At 36.8% G+C, this 16,014-nt stretch overlaps 1 protein-coding gene across 1 annotated transcript; it reads left to right on the plus strand.

Annotated features, from left to right (window-relative positions):
- Positions 1-4,799: 4,799 nt before the first annotated feature.
- LOC310926919 (solute carrier family 22 member 4-like) lies at positions 4,800-13,019 on the plus strand (the record flags this gene model as incomplete). The annotated part of the gene is made up of 11 exons (XM_083889131.1): positions 4,800-5,009; positions 6,321-6,524; positions 7,727-7,830; positions 7,985-8,139; positions 8,936-9,107; positions 9,287-9,413; positions 9,483-9,583; positions 9,756-9,970; positions 11,142-11,324; positions 12,568-12,703; positions 12,917-13,019. The coding sequence occupies 11 exons, from the start codon at positions 4,800-4,802 to the stop codon at positions 13,017-13,019; spliced, it is 1,710 nt and encodes a 569-aa protein (XP_083745257.1).
- Between the last annotated feature and the right edge of the window lie 2,995 nt (positions 13,020-16,014).

Here is a 16,014-nt window from a genome sequence, read left to right on the forward strand (position 1 = left end):
AACATGAACAACACACACCAGAACATTTCTCACTCCCCATTAAAAATATGAAAACTTTAGAAAATAATAGGATTAATCTTTTTTTTATGAAGTCATACTTCAGTAAATGTCATCTATTAACATGCTTTCTGTACATTAACATTGTTTTCTATACACTGACATCCACCTGTACAGCATCACATCTTAATGTATTTGCAAGAATCTTTTTTTTTAAAGAAAAGACTAAAGTATCTTATTTTTGAATGAATTGAACATAATGTCCATGTTCTTCGCCCCAACTGTCTCTAACTCCTGCGTTTGTCTCCACATCTCTGCTTTAACCTCATCCATGTTGTCTCCACTGACACTTTTTACAGTAAATAAACAGACCTTTGGTCCTGACTGTTGTTAGAACCTCATCACTATAGCTTTCCCTTTCATATGATGACAACATCAAACTTTTATCAAAATAGGAAGAAAAATTTAAGACTTAATTCACTTTTTACAAAAGAAATTGTTCCTGCTTTTATTGATTATTTACTTGACAAAATATGTTGTAAATATTTGACAGAAGCTTTTTCACAACTTTCAAACTATCAACTCTGCCACCTGGAGCCTGATCTGATGTTGTCTTTAATGTTCGTTCACTGAGGTATATTTGTATTTTACCTCATTTACCACATAGTTTGTAAATGCATATTTTCATATTCATCATCTCAGGAGCCTTTATTTGTGTTTTTAGACCACATTAAAATCAAGTTTTATTCATTACAAATCACATAGACACAACCCAGTCTAGTCTTAGTCTAAATTTGAAACAAAACTTTTCATCAGGGAAACAATAAAAGGCACTTTGGAAAAGGCAGCACGGTGGACATGAATGCAGTTTGTCTCACATTATAATTGCATTAGTTTTAGGTTTAGCAGTGAACATTTTAATCTATATCTTATGCAAGAACTGTAGTCAATGTAAAGAAGCCTGATCCAGCTGCATTCACTGAAGAAGACTATGCAATATGGCTCAGAAGAAATCACTTAAAATGTACTTTAGTTTAGATTATGTCAAACTGACTTCCCCCAAGAATAAGCTGCCATGCATCCATCACTTACACAATGACCACTACGGCCTGTAGGGGGCACTAGCAGGAAATTTTGGATCTGGCGTTCCCAAGTCAGGGTTGTTTGACTGTTGTAAAAATGTCGTCACAGAACAAAGTGAAACCATAGAAAACAATAAAACAAAGTTATTATTATAATAATAATAACAACAACAATAATCACCAAAAAATGGCCGTTCAGTCCAAGATGGCGGCCTTCCTTTTGGACTAAGTCCTCATTGACTTTTTGGACCATCCTGACATGATTAACACGTGCAGCAACTTTCGTCCATGTACGACGTGAAACACGACAAAAAGTCACCTGATGAAAGATGATTTTCGTTTTTGTCTCACATCCAATTTTTCACATTTGTTCATCGAACGACTTTCACATGTAAATTTCCACCAGGATTGATGCGGTCGAAAACATCTGTGAGTTCTGTTGTAGGGGAAAGGCCTCGGAAACAAAGAATAATTCCTTCAGTTTCTACACATCTTGTGCTCGAAACCCTAATAATAAGCTCCTTGTTCTTTGATGGTGAGGTCATTTATGAGAGTCTTTTCCATACAAGAACACAAAGAAATACATCAATCAATAAGTCATATTAATAATTATTATATTCCATCAACTTGATAAAAAGGTAAGAGGATAAGTTAAGTGTAATTTTAAACAATCAAGATAATTTCAACTGTTTTGTCAACAGACAAAAAATTGTAATGAAATACAGTATAAAGCATTATGAACAATATTTATTTGCCCTGTATTTTAAGAAAATATTTACTATTTATTTACAGATAAAAACCACTACTGAAGTAAAACTACTGAAAATAATACACTAAAAACCAATTAAATGTAAAAATATGAATGAAAATACAATTTCTTGATGTGACTTCACTGATAAAAGACACCACATATATCTTTAGTATGTGAAAAGAAATACTTTCTCTGTCACTAACCAAACTGGTTTTTCTATGGTTTCAAATTGATCTGTGTTTTCTGGTCAGTGTTTGTGCTTCCTGAATAACTTGAAGCATCTCCATCCTCCAATAACGAAAAAAAGTAAGATACTCTGTGTGAGTATCTATGCAGTATTTGTTCTCACGGTGCAGTACTTCCATCAACATGAAACTGTAAGAAGTCAAAGAAGTGTCAAATCCATGTTGAAGCTGATGAACCTTTACTGAGCATCTGGTTGAAAACAAAGCTCTCAGTTCTTCAAGTGAACTTCCTCCTCTAAAGATGTCATTGTGATGCAATAATGTACAGATCAGCTGCTGCTCCACTGTCACCAACACTGACCTGACAGTATCTACACACAAGTCTGAGTGTTGACACTGAGCTTAGTTGCAATATTAAAATAACACAAATGATGCACTGTTTAAAATAAAGCTCTGTTTCTAGATGTAACAAACGTGTCCTCTTTGTTGGAGCCATCACAGTGTTTGAGTGTGTGTTTGTTCTGTCCATGCTTGGAATGAACTGGTTGCACATCATTTGATTCACTTTTTTCCTAAAGTAAAAAAGTAAATTTCCATTAAACAAGCTGCCATAGTCCAGTCTAATCCAGTTCTGATACTTCAGAATGTAATCCAAGACAGAGGTTAGTTTAGCTGGAATGCTTTTGGTTTGGCAAAAGTGTTTAGTGTTTAGTCGAATGTTAACTTTTCTCTTCAAATTGTCGCCCTGGTTCATTCTAGTCCATAATCATTACAACTGAAAACCTTGTGAAAATCATATTTTTATGGCATTACCATAATACTATTGTCTGTTTCAAAAACTATGACTTTACTATTAGCACATTGTTACAGTGCTGTCATTTTAAAGGTGCCATATGTAAGAATGTGGCCAAAAACAGTTACTACATTCAAATTCAAAATACAGAGGTCTTTTAGGTTTCGTTTTCTGACGTAACTGGCAACTCGTGGTTGCTCGGCAACTGAGACTCTACTGACTGCAATGATTGGTAAACGGCTGTAGGTGGCGCCACATGCCAAAACATGATTTCAAAACATAAACATGATTTGCAGTCTGCAAAATATATTTTTTAATGCAAATATTTTGTCTGTACTGTTGTTGTTGGTGAGTTCAGTTTGTTATATGAACATTATTCCTGAGTCTCTGTGACATATTAGGAGGATTTTATCATTTATTACATAATGCACCTTTAAATGCTATCATTTGTACGTCATGTTCTGGATGTTTTGTGCTGAAAATGATGTTGCGATGTTGATTAGTGATGACACTGATGCTTTATAAAAATCAGAGCTAACTTTTTATGTTTCTCACGAACTTGCTTTTCATCACCACCAGTTTGTCTCATGATAGCGCAGACGCCTCAGAATGACCTCAATATTTCTGTATGTCCTTGAGTCTGAGAGCATTTCTGCTCCATAAAGACCAGACTTTGGTCCTTATGTGAACTACACACACACACACACACACACACACACACACACACACACACACACACACACACAGATCAGAACAACTACAGAAACACTTTCTGCCAGAAAAAAAAAAAAGAAGCCAAACAGCAGCAGAGACAACAGTGTCTGACCTTTTTGTGGTTTACTCTCTGACACACTTATGACTCAACACAGTTACTTTTTCACTAAACCACAGCGACACATTGACAACGTGTTACACACTCAGTCCTGGATAGAACACAGTGACACACACACAAACTCACGTACAGCAGAACATATGTATGACATGTTAACAGACAATAAGAAGCAAAGTGTGAGTAAAGAGTGATGGAACGCAGGCTACTCCGTTTATAACCAGGTGTGTGAGCACATGTAGATGGAGCTTTGGTGATGACTCCCTAAATTCAAATCAGTTGATCTTTTAAAAATCTTTTGAGATCTCAGAGAAAGTTATTTTTTTCATTTGATTGATTCATTACTGTCAAAAATGTTATCGTACACAGTCTTAAATGAACAAACAGACAGAGCTGGAATGGAATGGACTGAAAGATCTTAACTGGTTTGATCATTGATGGAATTCTCTTTCCTGTGGCAATAAATAATCAGGCCAGTTAAAGATGAGAAGGCTTCATACAGTAGTGTTCGTAGGCACGATTGGACAGTTGGTGTCATGCATGGCAGCCTTCAAACACACAATGACTAAATTACAGTGATGAGTTAATTCAGACAGGGGGAGTAAGACGACACGCTTTAGTCCAATTGTGGTCAATGAAGTTATTTAAACGATGTACGCTTAGTTTCTATCTCTTGTGTTTAATGTGTGCGAGGGAGAGAAATCAGATAAAGCCTTGAAAGTCGTACTTAAATCTATTTCTCAAAGGCGTTACCAATGCAGGGAAGTTAAACTGTCTGTCATATGGTCATAAGGAGGAGGAAAGAGGCGGAGTTTTCTTTTTTGTCTGGATAAAAGAGAGATCCTGCGATGAGAAGTAGAGACAGCAACAACAGGTGTGCTGTCATACTATTTAAATTCATTGGTGTTGGAGATTGCATTAACAGTTTTTTATGCTATAGCCCTTCATTTTTAAAACATCACATTTTTTTTCCCACGTCATAATAATAATTGTACCTCGACAGAGTAATAATGTTCCTAAATTTAACACCAAGTGTATTTTTACAAAAGACATTTGTTGTGTACGTACAGTCATGGCTGCTTCTGTGACTGTGATTGAAACACCGTTGACCACAGGGTGTCGCTAACAAATAGCCCAGAAGAAAGTTTAATTTTCCAGTAAAATGCAGAGTTACGAGGAGTCGGTGTCGTTTCTGGGGACTTGGGGCCCGTTTCAAAGGAGAGTTCTCTTCTTGATCTGTCTCACCGCCGTTCCCAGTGGATACATCCTCCTCTCCGTCATCTTCCTGTTGGCCAGCCCTCCTCACCACTGCCTTATCCCAGCCCTTAGCAACCTGAGCCAGGACTGGATCCAGGCCAGCATCCCAGTACAGGTCAGCACCAAGCAGAAGCCTGAATGATTCTGAAAGTGACCAATAAAATGGGGACAAATTAAGATTTGTTTTTCATCATATTCCAATCTAATCAAATGATCATTTTTACTGTAGCCAACCCCCCTTGTCTTGATATTATTAACCTTGTATGGACTATAAGTGTTTACTCTTACTCTTAAAACTACTGAAGTGCCTCATTGTTATTCTGTGACATATGACACATGAGTGTATTATATTGCATTACATCTACTGTTGTGTTGATGCATGTATCACTGGCCTGAAATTCATGTTAAAATGTGACCGGATAACATAAATAAAATATTTAATTTCAGAAATTATTGTTCTACAATATTCACCTGGGTTTATTAACCCTTAGAACACAGAGCATTTTGGCTGATGTTCCAGTACAGAGGATATAAGAATGTGCAATACACAGTGTCTTATATCCTTTTTTTATTTAATAAAAAACACACAAACAAACTATAAATAAGATTTCATTGCATGACCTAAGAGTTTTCAATGAGGGATCACTCTCACCCTTCACATTTGGACTTCTTTGTCTTCATGCAAATGTTTCTTATCTCACCTCAATCCAAATAATCACTTGTCGCTGGTCACTCGTCCCACTGGAATCTGATTTGATCACATTTTGGCATAATGTGCCACTTAAACTACCATCATCACCCTGGTACAATGTGATGAATATGAACATTATTTTTATTTATTTATTTTTTTTGAGACAAATCAACAAATGTCAAGTGTTCTCAATAAGAAACTGCTGACCTCATTGTTATGATTCACCAGTTTACTCGTGGAAAAGCAGCGAAAAAAACCCCAAATGATTAAAAGTAGACGTTACATTATTGTAATTTCTTTCTGATCCATACCTGTGCGAGAAGTATTTTGACGAGTAAGAGTTCAATTTGACAAACATCCAGGTACTTCTATAAGGTATGAATTATTCATCTATTTTATGAATTATATATTTGGATAATTATAGGCAGCTATCATCAACTATTGGCATTTGCATCAGCATTTTGGTACTTATGTCAAATGATAGTGGATTTATGTGTCTATATAAGAAGAAAGCAAACCTGTTACCGTTCTGCTCTGTGGGATATACTGGGTTTTAAATAAATAAATGTTATATGCAGTCAGCTAATAATTTACTGTAAAGTTCTGAATTAGAGCCAGTCTTTGATCCTCATTCAGGTTAAAACTGGTCTGGTTTAAACCGATCAGGTCTGGTCTGGTGGTTGTTTTTTTTACCTCCACCCAGTAGAAATGATGATGATGTTGTTTCCTGGACAGAATGAGGCTGGGAGGTCAGAGAGGAGCAGCTGTAGCCGGTATGAGCTGGAGAAGCTCCAGAATCTGTCTGCAGTGGAAAATATTCACATCCAGAACCTGACTGTGCTGGAACTGGAGTTCCTCCTCTCTAACCTGACGCAGGAGGACTGTAAAGATGGATGGATCTACAGTAATGAGTACTTTGAATCTACTGCTGTCACTGAGGTACTGACTTCAGTCATAATATAAGCAGACATTCTTGTTTTCACTGTTTTTACTGTGACCATAACATTCATCCTCCTTCCTACTGTATATTAATGTTTAAACTCCAGAATGTCACCAATCATTGACTTAACCTGAAGTAAACTGGAAATGACTGAACTGGGGTTTCCTGAATACACTCTTATCTGCTGCTTTAATGTCTGTGTCATAATAAAAACAAATATATTATAATAATCCACTTAGTAATTGAGTGACTGGGCATTTTATGGCTTAAATAAATGGAAATGAATCTAGAATGTTTACTAAATCTGAGAGAGTTTGAGTGAATGGTTGTTTGTCTCTATATGTGACCCTGTGATGGACTGATGAACTGTCCAGGGTGAACCCTGCCTATCGCCCAATGTCAGCTGAGATAGGCTCTGCACCCCCACGACCCTCTGGTGGAGAATAAAGCGGTAGATAATGGATGGATGGATTTAAGAGTCTGAATATTTTCACAAGAAACAATTATAGGGTAATGGGATCAGGGGGACTTAGACATCGAGAGACCGTTTATAAAGATCATTATTGTCAGTCAGATTCTGGAAAACTGAAAGAGATGCACTTTACAGAACTTGGCAGATGGAGTGCAGGACACTGAGGGCTGTCGCTGAAAACAGATTTAAAGAAGTTACACTGGAGACGCTGGCTCTTAAGATTTAAAGCTATTCTGAGAAACCAAGTTAAAAAGAGTTGGACTAAGACACATCTCACAGAGGATGGATGCTATTGGTCCAATGAACTAGGATATAGTGGATCCTAAATGTGGGTCGAGGAATGAGGTATCAGAGATATATATCTGGTCAAGACAATCTCGGAACTGGTCTTTATTTTAAAGTTGCAGTGTGTGAGAATGACTGAAATCAAATGTGGCCTTCGCTTGCACTCTGGTTTTTGACTTCATGTTGCTGTAGTAACATCAGTGGCACAAAGGTGGCGTCATATAACCAAATGAATGTTATATTAAAGCGATTATACAGTTACACAAACCATCCTAAATGTTACTTACACACTGGACCATTAACTCTTTTCCAGGATTTGATTTTATGGTTGTTTTGTGTCTAGGGTTGTACTCTGATGTCTGCTCTGCATTCTACTCTTTCTGTCTGATGTTATTCCAGCTTGTAGCTTGACTTGTCAGCTTCTGTATATCACTTGTCTTGCAGTTCAGCCTGGTGTGCAGTGACCAGTGGAAAACACCTCTGACCTCCCTCGTCTTCTTCCTGGGAGGACAGTGTGGATGCCTCATCTCTGGACAGATTGCTGACCGGTACATTTCACTCTCTGTTCACACTTTCCAATCTTCTTGGTAACGTTTCCATGGACTGATTTTGCAGAAAATGTCCTCCATCAGGTGTTTCTCTCCTTTGACTCTTTGATGTTGCTGTTGATGCTGACTCCGCTCTGTTATGTCTGTTCTTCAGAATTGGCAGGAAGCCTGTTCTGTTTGGTGCCATCACTATTGTCAGCATCTTCAGCGCTGCTCTGAGTTTTGCTCCCTCATGGCCCGTCTTCACTCTGCTCTTCTTTTTTCTGGGTATGGGTCAGATTTCCGGCTACGTAGTTGCATTTGTACTGGGTAAGACTTCTCCTCCTACCATTATCTTCATCATCACGTGTTATTCTGTTGTTTATATTATTAAAACTCTAGTTAGGTTTTGTATAGATGACAGGGAAAGGAAACCAAACAAAAACACAACGTACAGCAAGCCCGTCTGTGATTGTACTCAGAGGCGCAGCTTGTGAACAGGCAAGGGCAGGCAACTGCTTGGGGCCCCCGAGCTGATAGGGGGCCCCCCGACACTCGGAGCCCGAGGGCTGTTTTTACTGAAATGTGCAGTGAGCAGCCTCCTCCCCGTCCCCCTTAAACAACAATGACATCTCAGTAGTAAACCTCCCTAAAGAGGCCCCACCTCACTTTAACCTGTGTGAAGTTATCGTTCTGCAAGTTGGAAAATAATTGGAAGAGAATTATTTACAGTGTAATGCATCTTTTTTTTCTTTACTTAATGTATATGTTTTTTTTTCAGTTATTTACAGTATTTTATTGTTCTATATATTTATATTGTTTTATAATGTGGGTTCTTTACAGTGTTATGTATTTTTTTTTACTAAGTTTATATAGTTTTTTAAAGCTATTTACACTATTTTATTGTTCTTTACATTTACATTTTCACATACTTTTTAATTTACAAGGTTTTTTCAAGGTTATTTCATTCATTTCGGGAAAAAAAAAATATTTTGAACTCTTACATTTTTCGTTGGTGTCAGATTATTTATAACATAATGGTGATGAACACTGGGGATGTTTGCTTAGGGCCTATACAGACTCTAGAATCGCCTCTGATTCTACTTTAACAGTGCTAATTCCACAGGTTCAGAAATCTTGATGGGCTCAACCCGACTTCTCTTCTCCAACCTGTGTTTGCCCTTCGTCTCCGTGATTTCAACAATTATGCTGCCAACTACTGCCTATCTGGTCAGGAGTTGGAGACACTTGACTCTGATCATGGCTGTGCCTGGTGTGGCCTGTATTCCTCTCTGGTGGTAAGATGAGCTAGATCGTATGTGCTTTATGAGGAAGTAGTTTGTTTAGTGACGTTTTTGAAGTAGGAGGAAAGAATAAAATATGCCATAAGTTCTCCAGCTGTGAAACTATACAAATAAAAACTCTCATGAAAATATAAACTTCTCTGTGGTGCATGCTTTAATACTCTGTCCACCAGGTTGATTCCAGAGTCTCCTCGCTGGTTAGTGTCCCGTGGCCGTTTGAGGGAAGCAGAACTCGTGCTGAGGTCAGCAGCTCTGGAGAACCGAGTGGAACCTCCACAGGTCATCTTCCTAACACCTAAAGTAAGAACCTAGAACCCCAGTCTTACGGTCACTGGTGGCCATTCTGCTGTAGTTTCTGTTTCTTTACAGATTGAAAAGACAACAACCCAGAAAGCAGAGTCTTTCAGCATCCTGGACCTTCTGAGGACCACAAACGTTCGACACATCACGCTCATTCTGTGGCTCATCTGGTGAGTTACAGCAGTTTTATTCAAATGTTTTCATCAGTGATAAGTAAGAAGAGGCTAAATCGCTGAGCTAATATTGCGTGCTTTGTCGATTGCTTTCGTCTTGATGCTGTTACCGATACTGAAGTTTCTCACAACCAATATTTCTTTCACCAATTCATCTTAATGTTTGCAGGTTTTCTTTGAGTTTAAGTATCTTTGGATTATCGTTCAACTTGTCAAGCCTCAGTGGAAACCCTTACTTAAACTACATCCTGTTGTCAGCTGTTGAGCTCCCAGCTTTTGCTAGCACCTGGTTGGCAGCACGAAGTCTTCCTCGCCGCATGCCATATATCTGCTTCACCCTGCTGGGGGCGCTAGCACTGTTCCTCATCCAGGTCACTCCACACAGTGAGTTACTGTGAAGTATAAATGTCCTCCTGTTTGTTTTTTCTTCTGTCTTTAAATATATATATATATTATATATACATTTTGTTTCAAAATGAAAACAACAATTCACCTCAACACAATAATCACAGCTGCAAAATTATCATATTTACAGGTGCAATTATATTTTATTTTTCACTTTTGAAACAGTGGATCCTTTATTTCTAGCATTTCTAGTTTGTTACCTTTATTATAAACAATAGATTAAACACTGTCTATCTAAAGATAAGCCTGGTTGACTTTTCAGAAACAGTTCAACAGAGATACTAGAAGGAAAAGAAGCAGAAGACTTTGTTAATCCTCTAAGAGGAAATGTGTTGTGTTTTTTATTACAGGTTTAAACTTCCACAGGAGCCATTTTAACACCTGAGACGAGTTTACAGTATATTTAACAGAGTAGAGCGAAATGTTTAAAGGTGCCATATGTAAGAATGTGGCCAAAAATGGTTACTACATTAAAATTCAAAATACAGAGGTTTCGTTTTCTGACATAACTGGCAACCCGTGGTTGCTCGGCAGCTGAGAGTCTACTGACTGCAACGATTGGTAGACGGCAGTAGGTGGCGCCACATGCCAAAACATGATTTGCAGTCTGCAAAAAAATTTTTTTAATGCAAATATTTTGTCTGTACTGTTGTTGTTGGTGAGTTCAGTTTGTTATATGAACATTATTCCTGAGTCTCTGTGACATATTAGGAGGATTTTATGGCCAGTTGATTTAGATTTATTACATAATGCATCTTTAAGTTCCATGTGGAATTTCAGCAACAGTCCCAGATTATGATGTAAAGGACAATACAATGTAGCAAATCATTACTGAATTGCATGAACAATCCAGTAATCCCTAGTATTCCAGTGTAGAAACAAATTGGACAGGAGTGTAAACTTCTCTCAACTGTAGCAGGGAATTACTAGGAGCCCTCCATGCTTAACTTTTGTAAACCAGGCAAATACTATCATTCATTTAATTCCTTGGCTCAGGTAATTTTGCTCATTTAAAACCATCCAAACTCTTAAAAACAGCCCTCTTATTACAAACGTGTGCACACCACTAACAAACCTCAGCCTTTGCCTGTACTCATACAATTGTTTGTATGATTCCCTCATGACCGGGCTGTTACCATCCTCTCTGCAGGTCTCCCAGCTCTCACCCTGACTCTGGTGCTGCTGGGTAAATATGGCCTTGTGGCCGGCACTGGAGTGATGTATGTGTTTACTGGTGAGATCTGGCCCACAGTCATCAGGAACATAGCGATGTCCTCCTGTGCCATGTTCTCCAGAGCCGGCTCCTCTCTTTCTCCATACTTGATGCAGCTCGGTGAGACTCTCATCTATTCAACTTCAGGCCCCGGGGGCCAGAACTGAGCCCTTCAAGCAATTTGGACCGTCCCGCGGCCCATTAACCCATAAATAATGAATGTATTATTGAAAAAGCCAATAAAACCGTAGCTTCGCCTATTTCTGACACTTTGCGTCCCTTTTTGGCAAATACTAGTACAGCTGTAATTGTAGGCAGCCTATGTATGTACCAGAATATTTTGAACTAAGAGCCAACTGCAGCAATTGTACCTGAATATTATTGGTACTGTTACTTATATTTCTGCAAAAATAGCCTTTTGTGGCCATTGCACCTTAATGTTGTTTATATTGTTACCTCTAATTTTGTTGGTGGTACTGTAACTGTGACCTTTTTGCACTATACACAAATTGTATTGTACCTGAATGTTGCAAATGGATAATTTCCCTAATTTAAATAATTCATTAAACTTATTCCTTTAGAGGTTTTCAAATATTTTCAACTGATCCTTTTTTCAGGACGATGCCGACTATTACTATAGAAAATTTCAAGTCATTCCAAGATACTTTTTTTTTTTTTTTTTTTAAGAAAGTCCGCTCACTGTCAAAGTTTATCAGGGCAAATGGATCATTTCCCGAATTTCAAAAATTCATTCAAATTATTCCTTAACAGGTTTGAAAATATTTTCAACGCATCCTTGTTCAGGACGATGCTGACTTTCAAGAATGTCAAGTCATTCGTTTGCAAATATTGTTGGTGGTTTTGTAACTTACACTTTTCGCACAAAACTAGCAGTTATTATAAATAAATCAATAAATCAATAAATCGTGGCCTAAGTGCTAATTAATTTTTATAATTTTCTATCTATTTGTATCTGTTTACTGTACATGCAACACAAAATAGTAGTACAGGGGTTGACCCGCCCACTGGCTGGACAGCCTTCCGAAAAGCTGACCCTCTGGAAATTTTAGTTGAATAGCCCTGTACTATATGAATAAAAACCTTTTTTTTATCTTACACATTTAAGTTGTTTGAACAAATGATTCATGGTTTAAACTCATATTTTATACAAATACTACAGAAGTAATTAGAAGCAGCGGTGACATCAGGGATGTGATGAACAGTAGGTTAGATTTTTGGAAGCGTAGTTCATCCAAATTGTATCAGAACTCTCTAAAAGCAGATTCACATGCTCATGGATCATTCTCAATATTCAAATACACACATTTTTATGATATGACGTAACTCTGATTTTCTCCCCCAGCTGTTTTCTATCAGTACCTGCCGTGGATCGTTGTGGGGTCTCTGTCGCTGCTCAGCGTTCTTTTGTGCGTCTTCCTGCCAGAGACGTTCAGGCAGCCACTTCCTGACACTATCCAACAGATGAAGCCCCCACAAAGGTTAGTCAGCATAGTCATACTGTGTCATACTGTATAATAATGCTCTTCCTTGGTATTAGTGGGCTTTTACAAAGGTTGGGTGTTATTTTCCTCAACTAATAATAACAATGACACGACTACTAATAACAACAACAACAACAACATATAGTGTATGATGCAAACAAAGGTTGTCTGGCAGTGCAAATGATGCAACTCTTTAAATCTGGCTTCCAGGATCAGGTGGCCAGGGACCTCTATCCCTCCCGCAAAGGATGATGGGAAGTCAGCTGGGAATCAGACAACTGCACCTGAGATCATCTGCACAACTCAATTATGAGAATCCTTACACACACTGTACATAAATAAAGAAATACAAACAAAATTGACAACTCCTAAACTATGCAAAAATCTAAAACTATGATTGTTTATAAATGACATGTCTCCTCTTTGTCAGGATGTTAAGCAGGATGTCAGCCTTTCTTTTTCCTCCAGGTGGTGAATTTGAACAGTGGGTCTGCAGTGATGCATTCACTGACAACTTCACTGCCTTTGTTTATTGTAGTTTCACACAATGTGGGAAAGTCCTGCAAAGCCTCATTTCAAAAGGGAAGTCACATAACAATACAACTGCATTTCATTATCTTTCCATTAAAGTCAATGTGTGTAAATGAATGTAAGTGAAGTAATCTGAATATTTTAAAATGCACAGCACAGCAGATAATAAAAATACAATAATACAAAGAAAATATCTATGGGATTTGCTTGATACATACAATGAAATGCAAACAATACAAACATCTAACACACACACACATTATTATTGCTCACTCATCTAGTTTACTGTGATTTACTTCATACAGTTTTAAATATAAGGCCAAATCATAACAAATCATAAAATATAAATGGCAACTATACATTTGAATTTAAACTGAATGGATAAAGCGGTAGACAATGAATGAATGAATGTGAAATGTATCATGAGTGTAGAGCAGCATTCAGTATTAGCAATGCTAATGCTAATGCTACTTTACAAGTTTAATAAGTTGTTTGTGTTTATTCATTAATATGTTATGTAATAAATTAAAAATGAATAGTGTTTATTTATACAGTTAATGTGACATATGAATTGATACATTAAAACAGTCAATAATGTCTGTGAAATAAAATAGTGGCGTGAATCACATTAAGGTTTAACTATTCTGTTGTTAATAGGGAAATATAACGATGAACAGTTTTATTGTTGTTAAAGGAAAGATTTCTGATCGTGAACGTGGGTTGTGCAGTTTCTGAGTTCACGTGAACGCATCACCGGTATGAACTGATAGGGGCGTGTTTTAATGTTGTGGCCCCGCCCCGGACAAGGTGGAAGTGTTATGAACTTGTGCTGGTTTTGCCGGGAAAAGGCCAACTAGGCCTTCAGAATAAAGACTTTACTTTACTAAGAAAAAATATGAAATCTAAATTCACACCGATGTTTTTTTACCACTTCACTTTTTATTTCACATTCATTTTTATTAATGTGTGTTACTTCCACCCCTCATAGAAGTGAATTCAGCAAACGATTAACCAAATGTTTTGGTTGTCTTTTACCAGTTTACTTTAATATATTCTTTGTGCCAAGTAAGCACAGTTAATACAAGTATTAATATGCAATTAATAGTTATAATATGAGTATTGTTGCCTGCTGCAACTATCAGTTATAATATGTTTTGTTACTATTCTTTTTTTTTTTTTTTTTTAAATAAGGTCCGGGTTTGCAAAAATTACATTAATTAATAAGTAAATATATTTATATATCACCTTTCACAGATATATGTTATTGATCAAGAATAGCATAATAACCTAGGCATAATATAGATCCATATATCTGAGAGATGACTTTTGTGCAGCCTCACATCTAAATCTGTAGTTATATGAGGATTTGACCAATCACAGGGCAGTGCAGAGAGAGAGAGACTCCCATTGGCCAATTTAATCATTAATTTTTCTCGTATTTTGCTCCGATAAAACTCTGAGAACATTATACCAATGTGAGGAAAGTTTCAAGTTATCTGGAGGGGAAAAACACCGCCTCCACCCACAGATACAAGGTTAGCTCCTTCAGTCACAGACTAAAACATCCAAAATGTCTGAACACACACACACACACACCTTCTTGTACTTGCTGCATACTGAGGACCGGGTAAAAGAAGAGACAAAGTGAGGACCAGCATTTCCACTTTCCACTACTATACTGTCATCCAAAATGTGAAAAAAAATTGACCCAAAAATTGTTGGTCCAAAATTTGAAAAAAAATGGATGCAAAATGTTTGGTCCAAAATTTAAAAAAAAAATTGGACCCAAAATGTTTGGTCCAAAATTTGAAAAAAAATTGGACCCAAAATGTCTGGTCCAAAATTTGAAAAAGATATTGATGCAAAATGTTTGGTCCAAAATTTGAAAAAAAAATTTTGACCCAAAATGTCTGGTCCAAAATTTGAAAAAGATATAGATGCAAAATGTTTGGTCCAAAATTTGAAAAAAAAATTTTGACCCAAAATGTCTGGTCAAAAATTTGAAAAAAAATTGACGCAAAATTTTTGGTCCAAAATTTGAAAAAAAATTTGACCAAAAATTTGATGCAAAATTTTTGGTCCAAAATTTGAAAGAAAAAATTTGACCCAAAATGTTTGGTCAAAAATTTGAAAAAAAAATGGACGCAAAATTTTTGGTCCAAAAGTTGAAAAAAAAAAGGAAAAAAAATGTTTGGTCCAAAATTTGACAAAAATAGTCATACTATATACTATGTCGTCCAAAATTTGATTTTTTTTTCTTTTTTACAGAGTATAGCATGTTATAGCAACCTAAGGAAGTGATTTAAATGAAAACAAAGTGAGGACCGTACTGTAAATACCATGTGCATACTGTGTATATTCTGCAGACCGGTTATAATGTACATTCTACATTCTATTTTTAAACCTATTTTTATAGTCAGTGTTAATATCTTTATATATTGTACTTTATATATTCTATTTATTTTTGGTAATGCATGTTTATTATCCTTATCTTTATCGTCTTGCTGCTGTAACACTGGAAATTTCCCCACTGCGGGACGAATAAAGGACTATCTTATCTTATCTTATCTTAACTTAATCCGGGCTTTTAATTTGAAGGGTCGTGTCACCGGAAACGTTGTCACATTATTCTACTTGACGAAGGCTGCAGAAAGCAGCGAGCTCCGCCTGCTGTGTTTCCACTGTTGTTTAAAGCGAATTGAGGAAAAAAATGGAATGTTTCGTGTGGTTTTTGTTGGAAAACGGTTTAATTTTGTGCTGATAAATCAGGAAGAGGA

Source organism: Microchirus variegatus, assembly GCF_963457635.1.
Source record: "Microchirus variegatus genome assembly, chromosome: 5".
Taxonomy (NCBI): domain Eukaryota; kingdom Metazoa; phylum Chordata; class Actinopteri; order Pleuronectiformes; family Soleidae; genus Microchirus; species Microchirus variegatus.